The 27,990-nt window shown below is 34.4% G+C and overlaps 1 protein-coding gene across 1 annotated transcript in view; it reads right to left on the bottom strand.

The window, feature by feature from the left end:
* Positions 1–363: 363 nt before the first annotated feature.
* The window catches only part of LOC137401435 (arrestin domain-containing protein 3-like), a 37,417-nt gene continuing 9,790 nt past the window's right edge, over positions 364–27,990 (bottom strand). The window contains exons 2-8 of the mRNA XM_068087774.1: positions 27,067–27,191; positions 26,027–26,167; positions 14,145–14,214; positions 12,083–12,233; positions 6,715–6,823; positions 3,508–3,773; positions 364–911 (exon numbers count right to left, since the gene is read on the bottom strand). Coding sequence (XP_067943875.1) covers positions 714–911; positions 3,508–3,773; positions 6,715–6,823; positions 12,083–12,233; positions 14,145–14,214; positions 26,027–26,167; positions 27,067–27,181 — 1,050 coding nt within the window. The 5' untranslated portion in view covers positions 27,182–27,191 and the 3' untranslated portion in view covers positions 364–713. The remainder of the gene's footprint in view (positions 912–3,507; positions 3,774–6,714; positions 6,824–12,082; positions 12,234–14,144; positions 14,215–26,026; positions 26,168–27,066; positions 27,192–27,990) is intronic.

Here is a 27,990-nt window from a genome sequence, read left to right as displayed (position 1 = left end):
CCACACAAATGAACAATGTTACAAACCTTAATTTTAATAAAACTCTTCACAGTATCTAACTCTTCAGATGATGTCATATAGAATTACAAATCAAGTCTTACCAACCAATCACATGAATCTTTACTAGAATGAGAGGCGTGTCCATCCATCGCCCTAGTAATTACTGTTACGAGGAAAAAATTGCACCAGGCTGTAATCAAACCTGGAATCACAGCTGGATATTCAGATTTTAAGGCATGCGCTCTACAACAAGGCTACTCAATCATCTGTCTATTTCTAAGTAAACTTGTATACAGACTTATTACACATGACGATCTTTTACGATCTCAGACTGCCAGTATATATTATGTTATACTAAGTATATATTATTTTAATTCATTTTATTAAAATGTACAAATCACCAAAACCCCAATACAATAGTACCAGAAGTAGTATGTGTAAAAACTATAAAAATATTATAATAGTGAGCATGTAAACAGTAAAAGATTATAAATAGAATTTTAATAGACGTCATAGCCTGTAGTTATAAGTGACCATACACCAAAATAGTAGCCAGAAGTATAGCAATAAAATACTTGTAACACATAGGAAGGTGCGATAACCAAAGCAAAGATACTGAGCAAAGGCTAGATGGTTAAGATGTCTATGGAGTTAGCTGCTTCTCTTCTGAGAAAAAGTGGGAAGTCTGAAAGTTGTAAGTGAAACAGTCATAGTTAACAATTTACTGCAACAGTTTGTCCGGGCTGATATGGGGTGTACATAATCCTGCCAAAATCTATCAACGGGGGTGCATTGGGATCATCTCCGGACATCGAAAATAAACTAAGGAACTGGTAGTTAGGATACGCAGTTTGACCCATTCCAATGAAAATCGGGTGCAGCAACCTGAATCTTGAGCCCTTCATCTTCACCTGAATCATAACCGTGAAAGTGACAGTTCAGAGTTAGCAGATATTAATAGATACTGATAAATTTATATTAGTATTATAAATGTGCCTAAATTATGAAACATATTGCGGGCAGAGGATACAATACTAAAGGTAGATGATATACTGCTAGAGTACTATTAATAAAGTAGTACAGAGTAACAATACTACAGGTAGACGATATACTACTAGAGTACTATTGATAAAGTAGTACATAGTAGCAATACTACAGGTAAATGATATTCTACTAGAGTACTATTGATAAAGTAGTACATAGTAACAATACTACAGGTAGATGATATACTACTAGAGTACTATTGATAAAGTAGTACATAGTAACAATACTTCAGGTAGATGATATACTACTAGAGTACTATTGATAAAGTAGTACATAGTAACAATACTACAGGTAGATGATATACTACTAGAGTACTATTGATAAAGTAGTACAGAATAACAATACTACAGGTAGATGATATACTACTAGAGTACTATTGATAAAGTAGTACAGAGTAACAATACTACAGGTAGATGATACACTACTAGAGTACTATTGATAAAGTAATACAGAGTAACAATCCTACAGGTAGATGATATATTACTAGAGTGCTATTGATAAAGTAATACAGAGTAACAATACTACAGGTAGATGATATACTACTGGAGTACTATTGACAAAGTAGTAGAGAGTAACAATACTACAGGTAGATGATATACTACTAGAGTACTATTGATAAAGTAGTATAGAGTAACAATACTACAGGTAGATGATATACTACTAGAGTACCATTGATAAAGTAGTACATAGTAACAATACTACAGGTAGATGAAATACTACTAGAGTACCATTGATAAAGTAGTACAGAGTAACAATATTACAGGTAGATGATATACTAATAGAGTAACATTGATAAAGTAGTACAGAGTAACAATACTACAGGTAGATGATATACTACTAGAGTACCATTGATAAAGTAGTACAGAGTTAGAATACTACAGGTAGATGATATACTACTAGAGTACTATTGATAAAGTAGTACAGAGTAACAATACTACAGGTAGATGATATACTACTAGAGTACTATTGATAAAGTAATACAGAGTAACAATACTACAGGTAGATGATATACTACTAGAGTACTATTGATAAAGTAATACAGAGTAACAATCCTACAGGTAGATGATATATTACTAGAGTGCTATTGATAAAGTAATACAGAGTAACAATACTACAGGTAGATGATATACTACTGGAGTACTATTGACAAAGTAGTAGAGAGTAACAATACTACAGGTAGATGATATACTACTAGAGTACTATTGATAAAGTAGTATAGAGTAACAATACTACAGGTAGATGATATACTACTAGAGTACTATTGATAAAGTTATACAGAGTAACAATCCTACAGGTAGATGATATACTACTGGAGTACTATTGATAAAGTAGTACAGAGTAACAATACTACAGGTAGATGATATACTACTAGAGTACCATTGATAAAGTAGTTTACAGAGTAACGATACTACAGGTAGATGATATACTACTAGAGTACCATTGATAAAGTAGTACATAGTAACAATACTACAGGTAGATGAAATACTACTAGAGTACCATTGATAAAGTAGTACAGAGTAACAATATTACAGGTAGATGATATACTAATAGAGTAACATTGATAAAGTAGTACAGAGTAACAATACTACAGGTAGATGATATACTACTAGAGTACCATTGATAAAGTAGTACAGAGTTAGAATACTACAGGTAGATGATATACTACTAGAGTACTATTGATAAAGTAGTACAGAGTAACAATACTACCGGTAGATGATATACTACTAAAGTACTATTGATAAAGTAGTACATAATAACAATACTACAGGTAGATGATATACTACTGGAGTACTATTGACAAAGTAGTAGAGAGTAACAATACTACAGGTAAATGATATACTACTAGAGTACTATTGATAAAGTAGTATAGAGTAACAATACTACAGGTAGATGATATACTACTAGAGTACTATTGATAAAGTAATACAGAGTAACAATCCTACAGGTAGATGATATACTACTAGAGTACCATTGATAAAGTAGTACAGAGTAACAATACTACAGGTAGATGATATACTACTAGAGTACTATTGATAAAGTAATACAGAGTAACAATACTACAGGTAGATGATATACTACTAGAGTACTATTGATAAAGTAGTACAGAGTAACAATACTACCGGTAGATGATATACTACTAAAGTACTATTGATAAAGTAGTACATAGTAACAATACTACGGGTAGATGATATACTACTGGAGTACTATTGACAAAGTAGTAGAGAGTAACAATCCTACAGGTAGATGATATACTACTAGAGTACTATTGATAAAGTAATACAGAGTAACAATACTACAGATAAATGATATACTACTAGAGTACTATTGATAAAGTAGTACATAGTAACAATACTACAGGTAGATGATATACTACTAGAGTGCTACTGATAAAGTAATACAGTATAGCTAAGCCGTAATCACCATGGCAACACCAAAAAAATATTGATACACAAATAAACTCACCGATACCATATAAGAAACAAAAATGTTTCGAGTTGATTTGATGTTTCCACAAACAGTCGGAGGGATTGGTCCAATCACGTATGAACTTCTGTTATTCCGAGTGTTCGGCATAATTGGCTGACCCGGCTGGGCTACAGCTATTACCTTCATGCCAGTTTGAGAAGTCCCTTCTGCTAGAAACCTTGAAATTTCTATGATGCCCACCTTGGGGGTAATCGCCTTCCTTTTCATGTTGTCTACGGATAAGCTAACTTTGAGAGTTTCACCTGAAAAGTTGGGGTTCCAATAGTCAGGGTAGATCAGTCACAAGATAATCATTGATAGTTTTAACAAAATCCTTTTTCTTTTTAGTAACCACTAAATAACCGACTGCTGAAAAACAGATTCCGACGCGGTAAATGTATTGTTTGAAAAACAGCAGTTCAAACCAATCTACTCCGAAGCTGATGATCAAAATTTTTGGAAAATAGCTCAGTAATGCTTATAACAATTAGTCAGTTTTCGATGCCTTTCTAATGCACTTCAAAATAATAGTAACTATCTTTCTCGTCATCAGAGTGCTATATGCAATACAAGGCAATACCTTTTTACTTATTAATATTTTTACTTTACTTTGTATGGCAGCGCCTTCTGTAGAACAATTTTTTCATTAATATAATCACGGATTGCGCAGTAAAAGGATATATACACATTTATATACATACACACATATGCATGCATACAGGTATATACATATACTCAAACATATATGTACATACTAGGTGAATGCCTGGAAAAACATAGTTGATAGAAAAGTTTTTGATTATAAAATTATTTTCAAGCGGATAAGTTTCTTTACCCGATGAATTTGAGTAACTAAAGCGTGTCTAAATCTTTACTATAATAAGACCTGTGACCGTCCTTTTATTGGGGGGTTAAGAAAAAAGATTGGACTTCACAGTAATACAAACTGTACATTCTGTGGAATCACGGATGTGAAGCTACGCCCCTGACCACTGAGCCAATAAACTAGCTTACCATGGCTTGGAATACGTCTTCTCACACGCATAATCATTATGAGTCACTCACCGACCATGATCTTCAACCGTGCTAGAATTATTCAATAGTAAGCCTATCGCAAGAAGGCCATGTAGCACGGCTGACTGCAGAACCATTGGTTTTTCAGTGCTATAACTTTATCGGTCTAACTGTACATACGACAAGCTAACAAAGACTGAAATTTACATATAATACATACATTTATGTAATACATAAATATATATAATACATAAATATATATAATACATAAATATATATATAATACATAAATATATATAATGCATAAATATATATAATACAGAAATATATATAATACATAAGTATATACAATACATAAATATATATAGTACATAAATATATATAATGCATAAATATATATAATCCATAAATATATATAATACATATATATTTAGTACATATATATGTAATACATAAATATGTATAATGTATAAAGATATATAATACATAAATATATGTAATGCAAACAAATATATTATACATAAATATATTTAATACATAAATATATATAATGTATAAATCTATATAATGTATAAATATATATAATACATAAATATATATAATACATAACTATATTTAATACTTAAACATATATAATGTATAAAGATATATAATACATAAATATATATAATGTATGAATATATCTAAAGCATAAATATATAATACATAAACATATCTAATGCAAAAAAATATACATAAATATATTTGATACATAAATATATATAATGTATAAATATATATAATACATAAATATATATATAACACATAAATATATATAATGCATAAATATATATAACACATCAATATATTTAATACATAAATATTTATGTAATACATAGATATATCTAATGCAAAATATATATATAATACATAAGTATATATAATACACAAATATAGATAATACATGTATATATGTTTAATACATAAATATATATAATACATAAGTATATTTAATACATAAATATAACTAACGCAAAAATAAATAATCACATAAACACATATAATACATAGATATACACGACACATAAACTTATATATATATAATACATCAAATACATAAAAATATATATACTAGATGAATGCCTGACATAACGTCAGGCATTCAGCTAGTACAGGTATTAAAAAACAACTTATAAACAGTGGCAGGTAATGCAGATGCCATTGGCTAATTTGAGTAATCCAGTATCTAGTAGCCAACAGAAACACAAAACCAGCTTGAGTTTTTTATGTTTTTCCAGGTCTTGCTGGATCCATTATTGTATGTCAGTAATGTTTTGGTAACTCTCCGATATACACAGTATGTAGACTCTTAAAATAAAAATTTTGTCTGACCTTGATAATAACACCTCCATAATTATATTTGTCAGGGATATTGAGTGAATGCTCACATGGCCAAGCACATTTTAGCTTTAGACATTCACAAATTATAGTACCCATCTTTGGTACGCTGTTAGGCTTTCCAACAAAAAGATGATGATAGCTGCATTCATAGGTCACTGTACTTACATAGTTATTTGGAAAAAGTCAAAATGTACATGTATGTACTGTTTGAAAGCATTTGCAGAGTTATCATCCCTTTTCATCATTCTATTGTTATTCACATACATATTTAAATTAAGTACTTGTGTACTCAGAGACTTCATGTGTCAGCGTCAACAAATAAACAGTCGTAATTATTCTCCCGTTTAATAATTCATTAGTCATTTCAGTAACGTTAATATTGACTAACCATTTAATTTTAATGAATACAAAATAAAATTACATGTAACTACACGTACACGTCAGGATTCTTTCAGCTCTGATAGTAAACCTACTAATACTAGATAATAGATCAATGGTGATATGATTACATGAATATGTCATTTAAAGCTAAGAATAAAAATGATCTGTTTTTATTTCATGTAAGTCCATTTAGAATTATCCTTAATACAACTAAAAGAGAAGGCAACTCTAATTGATATTTGAATTAGATCAAATTGGTCGTATGTTAATTTACAGTTAGAGGCTATCAGTTACACTTAATATGAAATTACATACAAGCTACAGTAGACTACCCATAATCCTAGTGGTACGTATTGGGAGCAGGTCTGACAACTACAAACAATGTGCGTTCAGTAGGAGGGCGAGCTAATCTGACATGAATCTACAGACCTGATCCGATGGCAAGTCCAGACTTGTTGATGTTGGCTGTCACTATGACGGGACCGGAAGCACAGCAGAGGCAGCAATCAGTGTGTGAATCTTCCGCAACGGCAGGTTGCTGAAATAGGTCAAAAGGCAGTCAATTATTTGATGCATTAGAATAAGGAAATAGATCAAAAGGCAAACTGCATCTGGTTACCCTGGTTACCACAAAAAGTTAGGAACTTTAAGAAAATCTTTTTTGCATTCCGACTTGAAGCAAAATTAAATTTAGATTTATCTCTCTTGACACGCCATGGCATACCAAGGGAGACAAATCTATTGGCGCGATTGTTAGTTTAGAAACTCCGCTAACTTATACATGGAATATTTGCTTGCAGAATGATCTTTATAAGGTGGCCTGTATTCATACAATTGGTACAGCTAAAATTTAGGCAATTGCATGCCTGATACATAAGCCTCAATTCTGTTATTCATATGTAAGCGTATTTAAATTAAAGAGAACAACCAATTAATACTAAACGTTGCTGATTTTTAAAATATAAAAATGCTCTAATTTTAGACAGCAGCAAGAAATAGTCCTTAATTCTTTAGCAGTGCATCAAGGTGGGTTGGATAGTAAAACACCCACAATCATATCCACAATAGGATTGTTCCCTTAGCTATTATTCAACCATGTTAAATCAATAAACATTTTAAAAAAAACTTCAGATATAAAAAACAGAGGGGTGAAAATGATTTGATAATCACATTAAAGACCCTAGTTCATTTTTTCAATGAACTGCACTGCATGCCAAATCATCAAAACCTTTTTCATGAAAGTATAACTCCAACTTTAAAATAAAATTGTCTGCCCCGCTGTCGTTTCACAAAACAGACTTAGAAATATTGACGATTGCAGCAATGACATCACATCACCAGCTCAAAATAAACCTATCAGATTAATTCATGCCACAGAGGATTTTTGGTGGTGCTCCATGAGCACCAGTTTTGAGTCCATCCGCATCGTTGAAACATCAAAAATGTTTTATTGGTCACAAATCTTTCATGCTTGCGAATGATGGAAACGGTACTTTCGAAAGGTGCCCATTAAAATATCATGCAGTGTATTCCATTCTAAATATATTAACACTTCAGTAGTTTTTAGTTGATTTGAGCAGGGCTAAATGGCTATAATGTTCAGAATGCCGCTAGGTGTGACAAGACTGCTTCGCTACTTATTGACCTTTAGGGATCAATAACTAGCAATGCAGACCAGTCTTCTACCAAAGCGATGGTGTGGTGGTGTTAAACGTGCATCTTTTGAATGCCCATTGAAATACTTAATTGCACAGTAACTCAACTTTTACACAACTCCAGTTTTTATTTCGCTTTGAGCAGGTCCTTTGCGCTAATGTTCGCTAATGTTCTGAATGCTGCTAAGCGTGACAAGACTGTGCGTCTAAAGCCTGGTTTCCATATGACAGCGCAATGATCATGCACGGCCCAGTGATCGTGGGCAATGCATTTCTTGGGCCGCGATGCCGTGTTTTCATAGCGCGCTTAGGCGCCATGCTTGCATTGGACAGGGTGGGTAATTTCCTTATTTTTTCGTCTGGGCGACCGATTTCTTTGGAAAACAGCCCTCAGTTGGGTCCATTCTGTTGGATTCTTGCGATCAGCGTACGCACGTAGCGTGATCGTCGTGCATTGACGTTTCTACATCACAGCCGGCCTACACATGACATCGTGCGCCTTGTTGCATAGCTTGCGCTGTCATATGGAAACCAGGCTTAATCGACTACATTTGACCTTTTGGGTCAATAATTAGCACCACAGTCTAGTCTCTTTATTAAAGCGTTAGCGTTAAATGCCATCATGCAATGTCTATTAAAACGCTTAATTGCACGTTAACTCATGTGTGCACAACTCCAAATGCGCATCATGGAAACATGGTGATAGTACTAGTGTTCAACTACACAGTAGACGCTCCTATTACGTGTATCTTCTATAACGTAAATTCCAGATAATGTGAAAAATTTATGTGACATTTTTGTTTTATACTATGTAAAAAATTCCATAAAACGTTAAGTTTCAAGTCAGGCAAGTTCCCTTGAATAGTAGTTTCAAGGGCAGGGATAGAATAGGGTTCCAAGTCAGGCAGTTCGATTTGAATAGTAACCTATCTCGCCGCACTTGTGAGTGAAAAAAATGACGTGCATAGAGCCTTATACCTGTTACATATAAAACTTCCATGATTTTCTAGTTTGTTGTGATAGATCATCAGATGGGTCACCATAACAGGGAACATGTACATGTATTTGCGCACTAGTTCATAAATACTTTAAGGCAATAGATTGGTGCAGATGTTGCAACATCAGTCTACCATTCTGAATGTAATGAATTGGAGTTTCGTCGAAAGTTATTTTTTATCCAACTCTTCACTTCCGAATACAGATAGATGACGAACTGGTAGTACGGCTTTTAATAGTAAAAATGTTCTTTCACTTTACTTTATGTAGACTTATAACAGATTGAATACTAGTTTTACGTTGCAGAAAAGTCTTGACTGTTTAGAAACATAAGCATATCATTGTAAACGAATATTAAGTTGCGGGCTCCTCATCAACTTATTGCCAAATTACCGCAATCATGTTCTATAAAAGCATTGAAGTTGATCAGAAAAGAAAGAAAAGCTGTCGATGCCAACCAATGATATTGCAGTTACAAAAAGACCCACAAACTAAAAAATTATGTCTACTTTTATCCTGTTTGTATGGCCGAAGTTGTGAGTTTGAAAATCTCTTGGAGCGAAATAGGCAATTTACATGTATTTTACTGTTCGTATGACGCAAAATCCTTATAACGTAATTATTCCTGGAACGGATAATTCAAGGACTAATTGCGCCTACTCTACTATGAGTGAGAATATTGCAAGGACAAGGAACAACCACACTATGCTTTGAATCAATTGAAAAGCAATTAGGATTTGTCTCCCCAGGTCAGTAACTTTCTCAATGGTAATTTTAATAGATGTATTCTTACCACTGCATAAGTAGTAGTTAATATGAGCCATAATAAACCTAAAAACTCTGAAAATAAAGTTATTTTTAAATTTGCAGGTTTAAGGCATTTCAGTTCCTGACTGCATGTTCGTGCGGAATCATTGAAAATGATTATCAGATATAAGCTTGAAGTCCCAAAATATTACAGGAATGGCATGAAACGGTCATCAACAATTGCATGAGGAACCAAAGGAGTTTATGAATATACCATTACTAGGTGAAAGCCAGGCGTTGCACGGGTAATGAAAAACAGTGACAGGTAATGTAGTTGCCATTGACTAAGTTGAATAATAATCACAACTGAGCACAGGGTTAACAACAAGCCAAACACTTAGATTTATGTTCATAAAGACTTGCCTTGTACTCAAGTGATTCTTGGGGAGCAAGTAGAGGAACTAGGTCAGTTCCTTTGCACTACCAGATTTTACACTTTAATAGTAACTGCAGAAAAGATTAAACGAATAAAAGAATATTTGTGTCGCGGTCACAGAAACCATGGTTAAGTCGCAAATCACGAAGTTGAGTTATCCGACTCTGAAGTTGCACCAACTGAATTTATAATATTGGTAACGATTTTTGTAACACGTGCATCTGGACCAATCAAAGAGTGATCTTTCTGAATCTGAAGTCAGTTTAGCCAATAGAAGTCTCAATCCTTGGAAAAACCCTCTTAAAACCGTTGCTAAGCTAAACAGGAAGTACAAAAACATGGCGTCCGATAAATATAATCATTTCTTTTTTGCCGAGTTTAAAGTTAACTCTGATATTCTGGACACTTAAAATCAGTACTTTGGTGTTCCAAGTGATATCAAAAGCAGTAAAAGTAAAGGGAATTACGATGATAATTTCCTAACAATTCTTACAAGATTATTACATTATTTAATCAAAAGAATAATTATTCGATTTTATAGGATTATTATCAGATTTAATTATAAGAATAATTATTCGAATTTCCAAGATCGAAATATATAGTGACCGATAGTGTGCAATATGTTACTGTTGTTCCTTTTTTTAAAGATTTTGCTGATGATTTGGCTGTGCCCGATATTGCGGTAATGCCAAGCCGTTTTAAATATCTACAAAATTAAGTAATACATTTTCTTATAAATATACAGCTATTTCTGTGACAACCAGCTAAAATCTGTTTAGATTTTTGAATTCAGCATAACTTTTTGAATAGAAACACAGAAATCTAGATGAATATCACAACCTCTTAATATTGGTTGCTATGACGTTTTGAAATGTAAACGAAATTGGACATTGGTTTTCGTTTCTCAAACTTTAACACCAGTTTTCTCGGAACTATGTTTTCACACTAATGGTAAACGCGCATTCAGTTTATTGACCATAAGATGTGCTGTAATTAAGCTAGAATCAAAAAATTTTTTGCAAAATAGCTGTGAGAGTTTTCTCTTTCTGCTAATCTAGATAAATCCAATTTTTACAATCCCGACTTAACCATGGTTTCTGTGATCATGACCCATTTGTTTGACAATTTGACAGGAAAGAGTCATTTGAGATCAGGAGCCAACATTACTATAAATATAGTTGTCTATAAAGGTGGTCAAGGCTGACCTTATCAAACATAATTAGTACTTTTGCATGTGACTGTCATAAATAAGCTAAATAGTTGAACTGTAGCAAGGAGACACATAATGTGTAACTTTTGCATATTTTTTACCTTGTGGAGTCGCTGTGGGCAACCAAATCTTGTAGGCCTACTATAGCTAGCATGGTGGTTGGAGCACAGGAGCGAGTGCTGTTGGATGACTTTCCAAAAAGCTAACAGGGTCCTCGTGTGATTTGAACCACTGAGCCACCGATCACAAGCCAGTGTACCAACCACTACACTATGGCAGCTCATTGGGTAACCATTGTATGTCGCACAGTTACCCATGTGTATGTGTTATATGTTATGTTACTTATATGTTATATAAGTGATATGTTTCATATGCGCATGTGTATGTGTATGTAGTTACATATGTTGTTAATATATTTAGTGTGACATCACCTATGATATCACACTAGTATTACCTATTATATAGGTAATAGTAGTGTGTAATCATTTGACTTGAAGGCCAAACAATCTCTGATTTGTTAGAGAGATTGCTTTTTATGTTTGTTCAAATTTTGACTTTTTTTACTTCACAGTGAATACAGGAGGCAAATCTAACATCTCAACATAAAGCTACACATTTTTTACATAGAGAAATCTCACAGAAACTGCCTATCGTTGAATGATTAACTTTAGCTATGGTAACTTTCTTATAGTCTAGATCAGAAACTCACAAGCAACCACATAGCTATTAGCACCTGCAAATGTTGCCACCTACCTCATGTATGGCCGGGTTCAGTGGAAGGGGGTTTGAGATTTTGATTACTAAAGATGATCTGTCATCAGAGATAACTCCAAACCGATCCATTTTGGCATTCAGTGAGTAGACAATATGGCCAGAGTTTCCGGCGTAGCTGGAAGGCAGGCGCCTGAGGGAAGGAACAGAGACGATAAACCCAGAACAAGCCGAAAAAACACCATGCAATTAGCAACCTTTACTATAATAAAAACCATGTCCATCCGAAGTCACACTAAGCGTTTGGAAAAAGTTGCCTCTTAGGTTGGGGATCGAACTCAGAAAGTTCATTTTTCAGACAGACACCTACCAGTTGTGCTTCTCAACCACCTTCTGAGCTGAGGAATAGTTATGCATATACTTATTACACCTGATGATCTCTTGAAGTGCACGCGACATACTGATATCAATAAATAAATTGGTCTGTCCAAAGCCCCAGCGAGTGGTTAGAAAAAACAATCCCTTCAAACGGGATTCAAACTCAGAACATGTGGCTTAGCAGCCCGTGACTCTAACAACTGCGCTAATCGACCCAACTTGCAGCATTTCCCAATAATAGTATGTATAGTTAACATGCCTGACATTTCCCACGATATACAAGACCACCAGGGTACTAAAAAGTAGCCAATACAAAAAGGAAACTAGATTTTAGAGAAAGGCAAACCAAAATGTTGACTTAGCGATGAACGTGACAGCTAGTGCGGAGGTAGGGCTGCATGGTGATAGAGGTGCAATGCATAACTTACCCTAACTTGAACTAAACAGATGTTAACTCTCTGTTTTATTCAACGTAGTTCCTCGCTTAACTCGGTCGGATACTTCGACGTGTATGAAAAATAGTTTAGCAAAAATCCTGAGGCCAACCACTTTAAAGCACATAAATTACATAATTTTTTTTATTATATATTTCAATACATCAGAGTCTTGGCTTTCGAATGAGCCTATATTCAATACACAAAGAATAATAGAACTATGAAAAACGGAGTGTCAAAAGTACATCCTGCAAAAAAAAACATTTGGTTCAGGTACTAAAAATGTGGCGTCATAATTCTCATTTAGCCTTAGGTCGTCGATCCCTTTCGCTGCCATTGAGGCTGCGTTTTTCTGTGACAATCGGTGCTGTTAAACCCAGAGAGCGCTAATAATAAACTAAGATTCTAGATAACCAACAATGCCCGCGATCGTGCTAACGCCCGACCAATACAAACACATGTTCTGGGTTAATTAATTATGCTTCAATAAATGTACTGTCGTTGATAAAGGTAATGAAATCATATCGATCACATTATGACCTGCGGTTGTATAGCCCTAGAACTAAATGTCAATCGCACTTTCGCGAGATCACGCAATGCTTGAAATTAAGTAGTTTCAGTCGTCACCCTTAACAGCGCATTAAAAATAAAGAGCTAGTGCATAATATCATTGGGAAAATATAGTATGGTTCTTGGAGTCTGAGGTACTCATCATAGAAATAATATGTACATGGAGAACTAATGTCACCGATTCCTTTGTCATCTTCATTCGTTCTATGGAGTTGTCCTACCTTCGCCTGCCACTAGCGTTATTAGCGTCACTTTCACAGTTGATAAACAAGCGGGAAGAGCACACAACAACGAATATGAGAATTGTGACGTCACAATTTTCGAGACTATGCCAGTAAACTTTTTCGCGGTAAAGCTCTGGGGAAATCCTATAAACACCAACCAATGTCTGTCTCACCATGGCAAACAATAGCTCATTCGAAAGCCAAGACTCTGATGTATTAAAATATACAATAAAAGAATTATGTAATTTATGTGCTTTAACGTCCCTCTGCCTGAAGAAAAGAATGAGCAAAATATAGACGACATTAGCATCGCTTTGCCTGTAAAAGTGTTACTTTTAGTTTCTCAAAATACTGACGAGATAGCTAAAAAATACAGAGCCAAACTTTATTTGAACGTCACTCACTTCTAATACAATGCTACTATAGGGAAAGGGTTGAACAATACAGCGCCATGGCGGTCAAATGGAGGCTTCACAGTAAGTTAAATAACATTCTCACCTGTTAGTCCGTGCTTCAAAGACGAATGGGACCTTATGAGATCCTTGATTCAGCACATGAGGAGACGACTCTAAATAAGACAAACAATATTTGCTTGACCAACACTTCCATGTTAGTGGAAGTGTTAACCACTTCATTATTAACTCTTCCATGTTGGTGTTGACAATTGTTAACACCAACATTTCCATGTTAGTGGAAGTGTTAGCCACTTCATTGTTAACACTTTCATGTTAGTGTTAACAATTTGAAGCCTAATTTCGTGTACACAAGCAAATCTCCATAATCTCTGAGTCTCTATCTCCAAGAAAATCTGATCCCAGACAGAATTAACAACATTCAATTGACTGTATATGTACTTATAATAGCACAATTCCTTTGAACTGAATATCATATCAAAGCTCCAAGCTTGTAGAACTCAATGAACACTAAAATCAAATAGAGCACATAGTTTTTTCTCACACTCTTTCAAAGAAGTTATGTTTAGAGGTCCTTGTGGAAACTGAAGAAGCATAATGATTGTAGTACACTGAGTCTGATAGAGTGGTTATATTTGTTATGTATAGAATTACAAATAGTTTCACTGTGAAGCTCTTGTTTTGGAGGAGAATTTTTCTAACTTTGTCCAACTTAAATTTGTCGCTACCAAAATCAAGTACCAAAAGACGATCTCTCAGTACACTAGACTGTCAGGGTAGAGTAATACTAAAAGGGAAGACAGTAATTCCTGTATAAGTTACAGAACAGCTGTCTGTATCAATTTTTTTCATGTAAAACAATTGGTTGGGAATGAACAAGATGGTCGAGCATTTCATTCAATTATTTTCATGACCCAGTTCAGTGCACCCCTCAACCCCAGTTCAAGGGAGACTGTGTCTCCCTTGAACTGTGGAAGACTGTGTCACCCTTGAGCTGGAGGCCCGTAAACACGGTCTGAGTCAATAATTAAAGTTTAAAAGTCGTTTTGAAACACAGCAGCATATAATCAGCACGTTCGCACATCGCATTCATCTTAAACAACCAATATTTAAAAGATCATACAAAAAGCTTAACCCATTGGCTAGGTTAAAACCCAGCAAAATAACCCGAAGGTCATGTAATTTATTTTTGAAAATTCAATAAAATCGGTATTTTATGAACATGTATAACTCAAACTTAAACTTATTTCTATGAACAAAATCTCTTGTACATAAACATTTATTTGCATATCTGCTACTACAAAAAAAATACAACCGTGTACAATTGTCCCTGTATGAAATGGTTGGAAGCATTCCTTTTGGTAGAGTCCAATGCTTTAACGTAGCCGTGCGAGCTACCATAACGATCGTTTTTCTCTGTATATTCCAATTATATTAAAAGTCTAAAAAGTTTACATCACTTCTATCATCTGAATTATTTTTATTCTCATCAGACAAAAAATTACTAACGATCGCAGGATCAAATAAATTTTCCCACGACCAAACGAGCGGAGTTTGAGAGTTTTTATGATAAACACATGTGCACACAACTTACGAAAATTATTCATCAACAATGAGACGAACCCTTGTTTTGAAATCTCATCAACAAATTTAACTATCGTTTTGTACAGTCGTTAAAGTATAATAACGATACAAAACACATTTAAGCCGATTTAAATATGTTACCAAGTCTTTGTATACCGTCGGCATTATCTTAAAACTTACACATCTAATCGGATTATACACAAATAGACAGATTATTTTGAACGAAAATCGCCACAAAACTCTTGAAAAGCTTGGTTTAATAAAAGTTAAGACCGGCCTACAATATGCCAATAAAGCTGTGCGACAGATAGTAGAACTACTTAGCAGTACGCATTTCACGAGAAAACCGTGGTCATTTCATCAGTCTATGGCATTTTTACTTGTAATCGAATTTATTCGAAGGTTTCTGTAATAAACGTAGACCGTTTGAGGCGTAGACCAAATTACAGTTACGAAATTGTGGTACACAGTTTATCAGCCTGTGTTTTTTTGTCCAATCACCGAAGGTTTCATTATTTAAAACGTTAGCCGAAATTCTTTACAACTTATGTACAAGCTAGGGCCGAACTACAACGCCCCTTTATGACGAGAACATTTTTTATTTTGCTGCAGTTTGCATGAAACTTTCAGACGCGTGAATGCTCATACTCGCTTTCTGTTAAAGATCGCTTATCAAAACCATTCTATATTCAACACAATCAACTTTCAAACTGTGTATAGTACACAGTAGCTTGCCATTTTACTTCTAATTTTGCATTTCAGAGTTATAATAAACATATTTCCTTATTGTTGTTGAATTACATGCATTACAGTAGATTAGGCCTACAGCTTTATAACACTTTTATTTTGCTGCAGTTTGCAGAAACCTTCCAGACGCGTGAACGCTCATAGGTTTTCTATTATTGCTGTATTACTATATTAACAATATTGGCTATTCTAATAATATCAGTGCATTTTACTTCTAATATTGGCCAATATTGCATTTCTCCTATTGCAGGGGAAAGGTATAAACATAATATTTTCCTTTCATTATTGCTGTTTGTCATGACCAAATACTTTTTAAATAAATTTTCTAAAAATCTATATAAATACCACAACTTCTCGATATTGCTACCTATGACGTTTTGAAATGTAAACAAAATTGTGCATTGGTTTTCTATTATTACTATATTAATAATATTGATTATTCTAATAATATCAGTGCATTTTACTTCAAATATTGGCCAATATTGCATTTCTCCTATTGCAGGGGGAAAATATAAACATATTTTCCTTTCATTATTGCTGTTTGTCGTATATAATAACACCCACACCCAGTACATTACAGCTACCATTGCAGTTATCCTGTTGCGCTGCAGTGCCATTTGACTGTTAATATTGCATTTCTCAACCATCAGTACCCTTTCTTTTTTTCCAATATCCCTTTGGTCGTGGGCTGTATGACAGTGGAATTTCTAGTTATTTTAACGTTTTGAACGCCGAGCTGGCGTTGACTGGTTTTTCCAACTTTTATTCTTTTCCAAGGTTGATTTCTTTAGCTTTTAGCACACAGCAACGCCTCTCAGATAATCATTTCGTATTGTAATTCATCGACTAATATCTTGTTAATGATATTTAAAACTTACTAGCGTTCATATCCTTTGTTTAAAGATGTGGTTGCGTCAAAAAGGTCGATTTAATGAAATTAGGACCAATAAAAGGCCAAAACATCAGCTACAATTGATGTCATTTTTGTCTTTGTAGACTAACCCTGTCCAGAGATATATGCGTTTGAATGAGGCCATCGTTTAAAAAGCTCAGATTCCAGCAGGTGCTTCATTTGTGACATAACTAGTGATACATCTGAAAAGAGTCCACAAGCAATAAATATAAAACCCTTTATTAGCCAATCATCAGCGCAAAGTTTTTATATAGGTCATAATAAATGTTATCACCCAAAAAACGCGTTGTCTGTGATCTCAAATTTAGGAATTTTACTCTGTTATTAGATCGCATCGACATCAATATTTAGTAAATTAATTAACATCATTACTTTAATGAATTACTCGATCAAAATTCGAAACGTTTTATTGACGAACAACATAATTGTAAAAATGCTTCCAGTTCATGCGAAGGTGACTCTGAGTTTTCTGAGCATCAAGTGCTCAACGTTTGTGGCAGACAACTTATAGTTACAGCTGACAGGCGTCAGCAGCATTATGCTACAGAGGAAGGTAGGAGAATGGAGGTAAATTTATCTTTTACTTTGAGTCTCCTATAGATATACTGTTGGGCTGTTGTGTTTACATTCAGATTATATTTCCCCGTTTGAGGCTATAATACTATTTCCTGTGCGCGCATGTGAAATACGGATGCACAGTGAGTTTTTGACGGCTTCTTTTTAATCCATAGCATCTAGCAATACAATAGCCTAGATTGATCAATATACTAAAGGTAATAAATTTAGTACTCATGAATAAATTTACTAACTAATAGAATTATAACTTTTTGTTATCACCAATCATCGTCTTATGATTTTTTATCGTTTCACCTAGCTATATTTGAGCTTCAAATTTTCTTTGGTAGTTTTGGCTAGTAAATTAGATTTATGATTAGACTTTAGATGTTCACTTCCCACTTGTTGAAAGTGAAAAAAATCGATTGATCAATGCCCATCTTTCACTTCCAGAGTCAAAGCTTCGAATCATTGGCTTGGTGTACTTGTGCTTTTGTTAAACATTTATTCATTTTTTAAAGCTTTCAGTTGGTACGCGTTAGAATGACATAAATTTATTGCATTTGTTTTATTGATTACAGAATGTTTATGTGGTCACACCAGCGAAGCAGCTTTGTCAGTGTGGAAACTGCCATAAATGGGAAAAAGAGATTTGAATGTGTGCTGCATAAACCATGATGTTTTGTTTGAGTTTGCTACAGTAGATGAATTTTTCCTATTGTATGAGCTGAAACTATGTGAGTGGGCCACGACTTAGATGGATATTTTTAATAAAAGCTTAATACCGAGGAGAAAATTTTTTTGCTTGTAAAAGTTACATAATAAAATAATATTGTTGAAGATAATGCAAAACATGATTTACAGAAAATATTGAATACATTATAGCCCTGTTATCATCTGTGCTGAAATCTTCTCTGACAGATAGATTTATGAAGTGTAATCAGAGCTGTGTAGACAGGTAAATTTATGCTCCACCCTATTAAGTGAAAACAGCTGAGTCCACAAACCGCCAACCAGGTGCAAAAAAGGCTTTACTAATCTTTCGGCAGAATTGGTGGGTTAATTGATTTCAATGAACTTGACGTTGTTTTTTGCATTCACTATTTTGGTCAACTTATAAAACCACTCACTTTCTACTTGAATTAACTAATCGAATGAACCAGTAAATTTTCAACCAATTGATACTACTGTACTTTTCGGACTATTAGCCGCTAATTTTCTCTGATAATTTGAGTCATGCGTCCTATATAATGGTGCGGCTATTCTGTGGCTTTTTCTTTGACCGCTAGGGCACATTAACCAGAACCTCCGATTAGATTAGATTTAGCGGTGAAAGAAAATACGAAACAATGCCCAACGGTACTGTTCCGTTAGGCACTAGGTTAAAAAGCTTCAGTTAATACGAAACAGTGCCGTTAGGCACTGTTTCGTTTTAAACAAGAAAGTTGCTGCTGGGTTAAAAAGTATTGCCCTGAGTTTTGCGGTCTATACAAAAGTGCAAATACAAAAGTATTGTTTATTATCGTTTTTTTTAAATAAAGCAGATGCGGCTTATATAGGGGTGCGGTTTATAGTCCGAAAAGTGTGGTAATAATGACTAAATAACGTAGACTAAACATGACTTTTTGGGATGCAGTTGGTGTCGCCATATATTCAAACACATTATTTCTAAAAATGGCGGCGTGCCTATTTTATTTAGTAGCTAGTTTCCGGTGTGCGTGTAACAACATAACTTAGCTGATACAAAGGCCGTGATGAAATAAACTAACTCGACGACCTAATTACCGTAGACCGGTAGAATTGGTAATCGGTACTCAAATGTTTACACAGCATTTAAAGGAAGTTAATATGACAAGTTTATAATTTCCCTTATTTGAGGCGTTTGAAAAATTCACAATAATGTATCAGTAGCTGGATTTAAGATTTTATTCTAGCCAACATGGGCAAATACAAAATAAAATATATGCCAATAGAGCCGCGTAGGACTGGACTTTTATCGCATTAGCCGATGTGAAGACGAGAGATAGAGACAGGTTGTATCACGTGTTACATCATTTTGGGCAAATCTGGGCATGTTTTTTTGGCCTGAGCATTTTTACCTTGATCAATTTTTTTCGACTTTAATCTTCAAATATGTTGACAATGAGATCGCCTAACACAACAAACAACATATCAACTGATAGACAAAAAAACACTTTCTTTTAAAGTTAACTCAAATTTGACGCAACCACATCTTTAACGTTAAAAGACAACAGCTTTATAAACGACTACCGAAAGCGACATAAATGTCGTTTCCCCACGCAACATTTTGGTCATAAACGACATTTAGGTCGTTTCCCCAGCCAAAGAGTTAAAGGTTGACTTGCAACAAAATTCACATTACAGCTATTTGGTATCGAAAGATTCCCTATGCCTTACTCTGCTGTGTTGTAAGTGCAAAATACGTGGGAATGTGATTACAAGCTCTTGAAAGCTAAAAAAGGTTGTCGCAGCCATCACGAAAACGCCATAGAATGGAAACTGTTTCCAACACGTCTCAAATGGGACATAGTTGAACAGTATAGCTTCTATTTACACTTTCATGCAACCTCATTCGTCGAAATTTCTTCACAAGTATACTTCAGGCATTCAATAAAACCATGTCTATTGTTCTTACGCATCTATTTCATTTTCATTGTAATGCTGCCGCTTTGAGCACTTTTTAAAACCTACCGTAAAAATTGATTTAATTTTTTAACATTGACTTGAAGGAGTGCATATCATCAACTGATAAACATGATGAGCCTGTTGGTCACCTGTGATAGCGGAAAAATGCTGCAGAAATTGTTCGCGCTATTTGGCCGGAAATATGGGTCACATGAACAGATTACAACTAGATGATTAGAACAAGCCGAAACAAAACTGTACAGTAGCGGGCATCTATATTTGATACCTGCTTTTCTGTAAAACCCGAAATGTTTGTCATAAACTAATGCTATGAGACGTTTTATATTGAGCCTTTTATTGGCCTTTAATTTCGCGTGATCAAAAACAATAACCACATTGTTGAGTACGTCGTCGTAATAAAGAAATTCCAATCTACTGCGTTTTTGTGATGGCTGCGATTAACTGTTCGTTTTTGAGCTTTAAAGAGCTTGTAATCACATTTCCACATATTTTGCACTTACTAGACAACATAGTAAAACATGGTGAACCTTTTGATACCAAGTAACTGTAATGTGAATTTTGTTGCAAGTAAACCTTCAAGCTTTTGGCAACTAAAGTAAAAATCTGGGAAACGGAGGCCCTAGGATATGTTTTTTCAGGTAACGATGTGAAATACAATGTTTTGCTGTTTATGGCAATTTCCCGGCCTCATGACATGTTCAAAAGATATAAATTTGGCAGTTAGTAGTTCGGAAGTTCATAGATTTGCAATGAATTTCAAACTTGAGCATGCATATGACTATGTGATTGAAACGCGATGTAATGATGTGGTTTACATTTGTCATCACATCTGTCGTTACATCACTCATCACATCTGTCATCACATCTGTCATCCCATCTGTCAACACATCTGCCATCACATCTGTCATTAAATCTGTCATCACATCTGTCATAACCTCTGTCATAACATCTGTCATAACATCTGTTATCACATCTGTCATCTTATATGTCATCATATATGTCATGATATCTGTCATCACATCTGTCATAAGATCTTATATAACATCCGTCCACACATTTGTCATCACAGTTGCCATCCCATTTGTCATCGCAACTGTCAATACATCTGTCAACATATCTGTTATCACAACTGTCATCACATATGTCATCACATCTGCCATCACATCTGTCATTACATATGTCAACACATCTGTCATCATATCTGTCATCACATCTGTCATCCCATCTGTCAACACATCTGTCATCACAACTGTCATTAAATCTGCCATCACATCTGTCATAAGATCTGTTATAACATATGTCATCCCATTTGTCATCCCATCCGTCATCACATCCGTCATCCCATTTGCCATCCCATCTGTCATCACATCCATTATCATATCCGTCATCACATCCGTCATCCCATCTGTCATTACATCTGTCATCACATCTGTCATCACATATGTTATCATAACTGTCATCACATCTGCTACTACATCTGTCATCACATCTGTCATCATATCTGTGATTATCAGCTACCAGTAATACCACTACATACAGCTAAAACTCCGCATTAGAAGTAAATTTGATGTCATAACTGCTTCATATGTTAAAACTGTCATTTGTCGAACCAAATATTCCCATAAGAATACACTATCACTCCTTCAATGTGGTTTACAACCCAGAAACATGATATTTCTGCAATAAATACCCGTATGATTCGAATTATGATCATAACATTGAAAGAAATTCACCATTTTAAACTCTCTGAAAACTAAATTAAAAACACAAATTACAGGTAGAAAGTTCAATTTATAGAGTAACAAGCAATAAAAAGAAGTTTGTATTATATGCTCTTAAAAACACACAAATGAATATGCAGACTCGGTAAGGCGTAGCATGGAGCTATAGCAATGAAGGGGATTTTAACTTACTCTAACTTAAAGTAGGTCAAGTTAAGACTTAGGTTATGACATTGCACCACTGAAAACCATTTTTTTACGGTTCTACAGTGAGTATAGCCCTCACCCAATTTCTTTCTATGCCTTTTAAGGATTGAGGCAGCAATTTTAAATGTTTTTACTGTCTGGTTTAACGAGGCACCTTCATTTTACTTCAAAAAACTGAAGTGCAGCTGTGATGTTCTATTTAGTCGCCCCTCGTTCTGTTTTAGGCTTGCAGTTTTGAACCATGATTAATTGCTTGTCAAATTCTAGTATAGAGTTTCTACAACAAATATGGCTATATTTTATGCTGGAGTCTGTTTGGATGCATATTCCACTGAATAATTCTGATTCAAGCAAGCCATAATTATTACTTCTATTTCATGATCTTGACGGGGTAGGTTGGCCCACAGGCCAACCTACCCCTTTTTTAAAAGGTCAACCTGTCCCATCTGAAATTGGTGGACATAATTTCAACCATCCAAAATTTTATTATTGTTGGCTTCCCAACCTAATCTGAATTTGATTTAATAGATGCTAGACATCTCTCACTAAGAGTATAACAGAAATAGAACCAACACAATCAAGAATATACTGACCACAAGTGATATTTCATAAAGTTTTTTTTGAGCCAAATTTATAGATTTGACATTTTTTCACTTACCATTGCACATGTGAGATTCAGCCATTGACAAGAAGTGATGTAATCACATTGACCTATATTTCATATGGGAAGAAAACTCCAAACACATAGATTTTCCAAAATTGACAGTTCAACCTGCCCCATAGGGCCAACCTACCCCGGTCTCCCCTATGGGTCTCGAATATCCCAATTACCAAATGAATGGTAACTTTTAAGGCACTAATAATGTTTATGGACTGAGTATGAACCATTCGTATGAGTTTCAGACACACAGTACTGTCCTTTCCTAATTGGAGCTTAGTAACAAAGTGATAGACCTATATGACGCAGCTGCGAGGAAGCACCTGTGATATATGACATAGCTCGCGAGGAAGGACCATAACAGTTGACAAGTTAAGGAACCTTAGATAACTAGGTTTTACATCAACCATATGTTTCAAATTTTAATATAAAATATGTAAGAAATAATATTGTAGCATTGGGTATAGCAGCATGTGTGACTAAGAAGGGATGATCATACCAAAGTGAGACCTTATAGACACCATTGCTTCGCATGTTGAGACACTAAAACAGGGACTTCAACTGAACATAAATTGAAGCTTTGACCAAACATCATCATTTTAGTGGACTCATTGCATTCATTCATTTTTATTCATTATCTGAATAAAAAACGTTTGCGTTATTAATTATGCTAATCAATTATGTGGATATAAAACAAATAGATCATTGTTGGCGACTATCTTGTCATTGAATGTATCCTATCTGGATAATGAACGTAAAGAACAATCAGGATACTAACCCAGTGAAAACCAAACTGTAACCTATCTGGATAATAAACGTAAAAAACAAACAGGATACTAACCCAGTGAAGATCAAACTGTAACCTATCTGAATAGTAAATGTAAAGAACAAACAGGATACTAACCCAGTGAAGATCAAACTGTAACCTATCTGGATAATAAACGTAAAGAACAAATGGATACTAACCCAGTGAAGATCAAACTGTAACTTGTCTGGATAATAAACAGAAAGAACAAACGGAATACCAACCAAGTGAAGATCAAACTGTAACCATCTGAATAGTAAACGTAAAGAACAAACAGGATACTAACTTAGTGAAGATCTAACTGTAACCTATCTGGATAGTAAACGTAAAAAACAAACGGGATACTAACCTAGTGAGGATCAAACTGTAACCTATCTGGATAGTAAACGTAAAGAACAAACGGGATACTAACCCAGTGAAGATCAAACTGTAACCTATCTGAATAGTAAACGTAAAGAACAAACGGGATACTAACCCAGTGAAGATCAAACTGTAACCTATCTGAATAGTAAACGTAAAGAACAAACGGGATACTAACCCAGTGAGGATCAAACTGTAACCTATCTGGATAGTAAACGTAAAGAACAAACAGGATACTAACCCAGTGAAGATCACACTGTAACCTATTTGGATAGTAAACGTAAAGAACAAACGGGATACTAACCCAGTGAAGATCAAACTGTAACCTATCTGAATAGTAAACGTAAAGAACAAACGGGATACTAACCCAGTGAAGATCAAACTGTAACCTATCTGAATAGTAAACGTAAAGAACAAACGGGATACTAACCCAGTGAGGATCAAACTGTAACCTATCTGGATAGTAAACGTAAAGAACTAACAGGATACTAACCCAGTGAAGATCAAACTGTAACCTATTTGGATAGTAAACGTAAAGAACAAACGGGATACTAACCCAGTGAAGATCAAACTGTAACCTATCTGAATAGTAAACGTAAAGAACAAACGGGATACTAACCCAGTGAAGATCAAACTGTAACCTATCTGAATAGTAAACGTAAAGAACAAACGGGATACTAACCCAGTGAGGATCAAACTGTAACCTATCTGGATAGTAAACGTAAAGAACTAACAGGATACTAACCCAGTGAAGATCAAACTGTAACCTATCTGGATAATTAACGTAAAGAACAAACGGGATACTAACTCAGAGAAGATCAAACTGTAACCTATCTGGATAGTAAACATAAAGAACAAACGGGATACTAACCTAGTGAGAATCAAACTGTAACCTATCTGGATAGTAAACGTAAAGAACAAACGGGATACTAACCCAGTGAAGATCAAATTGTAACCTATCTGGATAATTAACAAAAAGAACAAACGGGATACTAACCCAGTGAAGATCAAACTGTAACCTATCTGAATAGTAAACGTAAAGAACAAACGGGATACTAACCTAGTGAAGATCAAACTGTAACCTATCTGAATAGTAAACGTAAAGAACAAACAGGATACTAACCCAGTGAAGATCAAACTGTAACTTATCTGGATAATTAACGTAAAGAACAAACGGGATACTAACCCAGTGAAGATCAAACTGTAACCTATCTGGATAATAAATGTAAAGAACAAACAGGATACTAACCCAGTGAAGATCAAACTGTAACTTATCTGGATAATAAACGTGGAGAGCTAACATGGACCTTATTTGGATAGCAAGCATGTGAAAAGTTCACAATGACATTTGATCTAGAAAAACCGAGCAGGATGTTAAATGACCTAATGACCCTCACACATGTGCACAAATAATTTGATGAACTTTTGAATTATAGTAGCCAACTTGAAATATGATAGCCTCTGATTGGACTAAACAGAAAACCGTTGTGTTCGACAGAAATTTTAGGCGAAGTTCAACACACATACAAAAAACAAGGGAACAATGAAGCTCTCAAACAAATGGTTGTGATGAGAAGACAACCCTTCCGCATGCTACTAATCAATCAGTTCAAGTAAACAAAGTTTATAGACGAATGATATTTCATAACTAGCTTATCAAAAGTTAATAATGAGTGACAAACAATTTATAAAGGAAGTTTTCATATGGTCACATAAAGTTTAAAAGCGCAAAAATTGAAATTGCTTTTACCGTCAGATCTGATGAGTTCCTGCTCAAGGTTGATAAAAAGATCAGTAGAACTCCTTGATTTTTTATCATCTCCCGATCCTTCGCTCCACCGGCAACTAGATACTCCCTGCAGCCGAACCTTCAGGTATTTAACCTGTACAGCTGAAAGGAAAAGCAAGAATACTTACTTCATGAACTTGGAAAACGATTCAAAAAATATTTCTAAACATGACTTTGAACATCTGTGCACTAGTAGATTCCGGTAAACTGTTGATCGACCAACAAGATATGAAAAGCTCGATTAGCTGGTAACCTAAAATGTGCAGAACCAATTTCCCATTTTTACTTTTAAGATCATTACAATTATTATTCTGTTATGATAGCTGATCAGAGACGGTGCGAATGACATTTGAAGATACACTTGACAGCAAAAATCATTTCAAAATTTTTATTAGTGTTGAAACTTCAGTGAAAAATGAGAGTTTATATTTCAGAGAACTGTTGCTTAAAGATGAACATACACAAGACTAGCAGATTTTATCAGAAAGTATCAATATTTTTTTATTTATTATTATTTTTGATGTTTGAGGTGATCTAACTGCCTGGATGTTACAGATTAAAATACATAAAACTTGATCGCAATTAAAACTCTCAGGGTAAAGCGAAAGTGTGCTTACGATGTCTATAGTTGCTAGAAAACTGACAGAAAAAAGAAGCGTAACGCTGTAACTTGAACACAATAGCTGATATTACTTACAAGAGAGACAGACACAAGTAACTAGTGATGTCATTTTAGCACATTTCCATTCTAAGCATTACGCAATCAAGTTTAATCAATTTTAATCTTAAAACATCCTGGCAGTGAGATCACCTCAAAACATCAAAAACGACACAAATGATAGAAAAATACAAATACTTTCTGATAGTCTAATTAAATTTTGTGCAAGTTAATATTTAATTGTAACAAATCTATTAGAGGTTTTATCCATTACAAAGTCATCTCCACATAATTTGGGAAAAGTGCATGCAAACGCAGCTCAACAAATGAGCAGTATACATACGTTCTTTCAGCTTTATTACAATGCTCCCAGAGACACACAGACATCCAGGAATAGCAGGTGGAACAGTGGAAGGGTCAGTATCGACCGTCACACAAAATACTTTCACTTTTCCCATTGTAGGCAATCTACAAATGAACACTCCGTCATTTCAAAATGAATATTTTGTAGGATTTATAAACAAGCGAAACATGATTTGTTCATAAATCATATAATGTACAAAATAATTGTTTTGTTATAAGCTTTTTCACAAATCCAATAAAGAAATGAAAGATTTGACACATTGACCAATTATTGTTGTAAAACGCCCATCGATATGCAATAAGCATGCAGTAATCTTTTGCTACTTCGAGTTTCAGATTTCAGTACTTCACAGGGTAAAGCATACTCACTAAAAATTAAAAACACAAAAATAAATAAAAATACAACTCTAAAATACATAAATCTCTCTCATACTCTTTGCAAAACAGTTTTACCTATGCTTCTCAGCAACGCATCATTTCTATCTTAATAATCTCCAAAGATCTCTTTACTACACTACAAAACTTTTTTAAAATCAAAAACCTTTCAAGCGGCCTTGCATCAGCTCAAAATGAAATTAATAGAGTTCTGCAGCAAATCTTCACCTACTTATACAAAAAAGCTTTGTGTTATCTCTTAAGTCTTATAACATCTCATAGTAGCGCGTCCTAACTGATAGGACTAATTTTGAGAACAATTTATGCTTTTCAACTCACAATAAACTTGTTTTGCAGATTTCTTGGAGAATGTAGTGATGAGTGCTTAAATTGCAAAAAACTTAATAAACTATGATTTCTATTTCTGAGAATGTTTGAACAATTACCTCAAACCCTAATTCATGCATTTTAAAATTCCTACCAGGTTAGATCAAAAGTGTATGAAACCTAGTAGTTCAGGTGATGAGGC

This window comes from Watersipora subatra, chromosome 8 (genome assembly GCF_963576615.1).
Source record: "Watersipora subatra chromosome 8, tzWatSuba1.1, whole genome shotgun sequence".
NCBI classification, from domain to species: domain Eukaryota; kingdom Metazoa; phylum Bryozoa; class Gymnolaemata; order Cheilostomatida; family Watersiporidae; genus Watersipora; species Watersipora subatra.
This window is presented reverse-complemented; position numbering and strand designations above follow the sequence as displayed.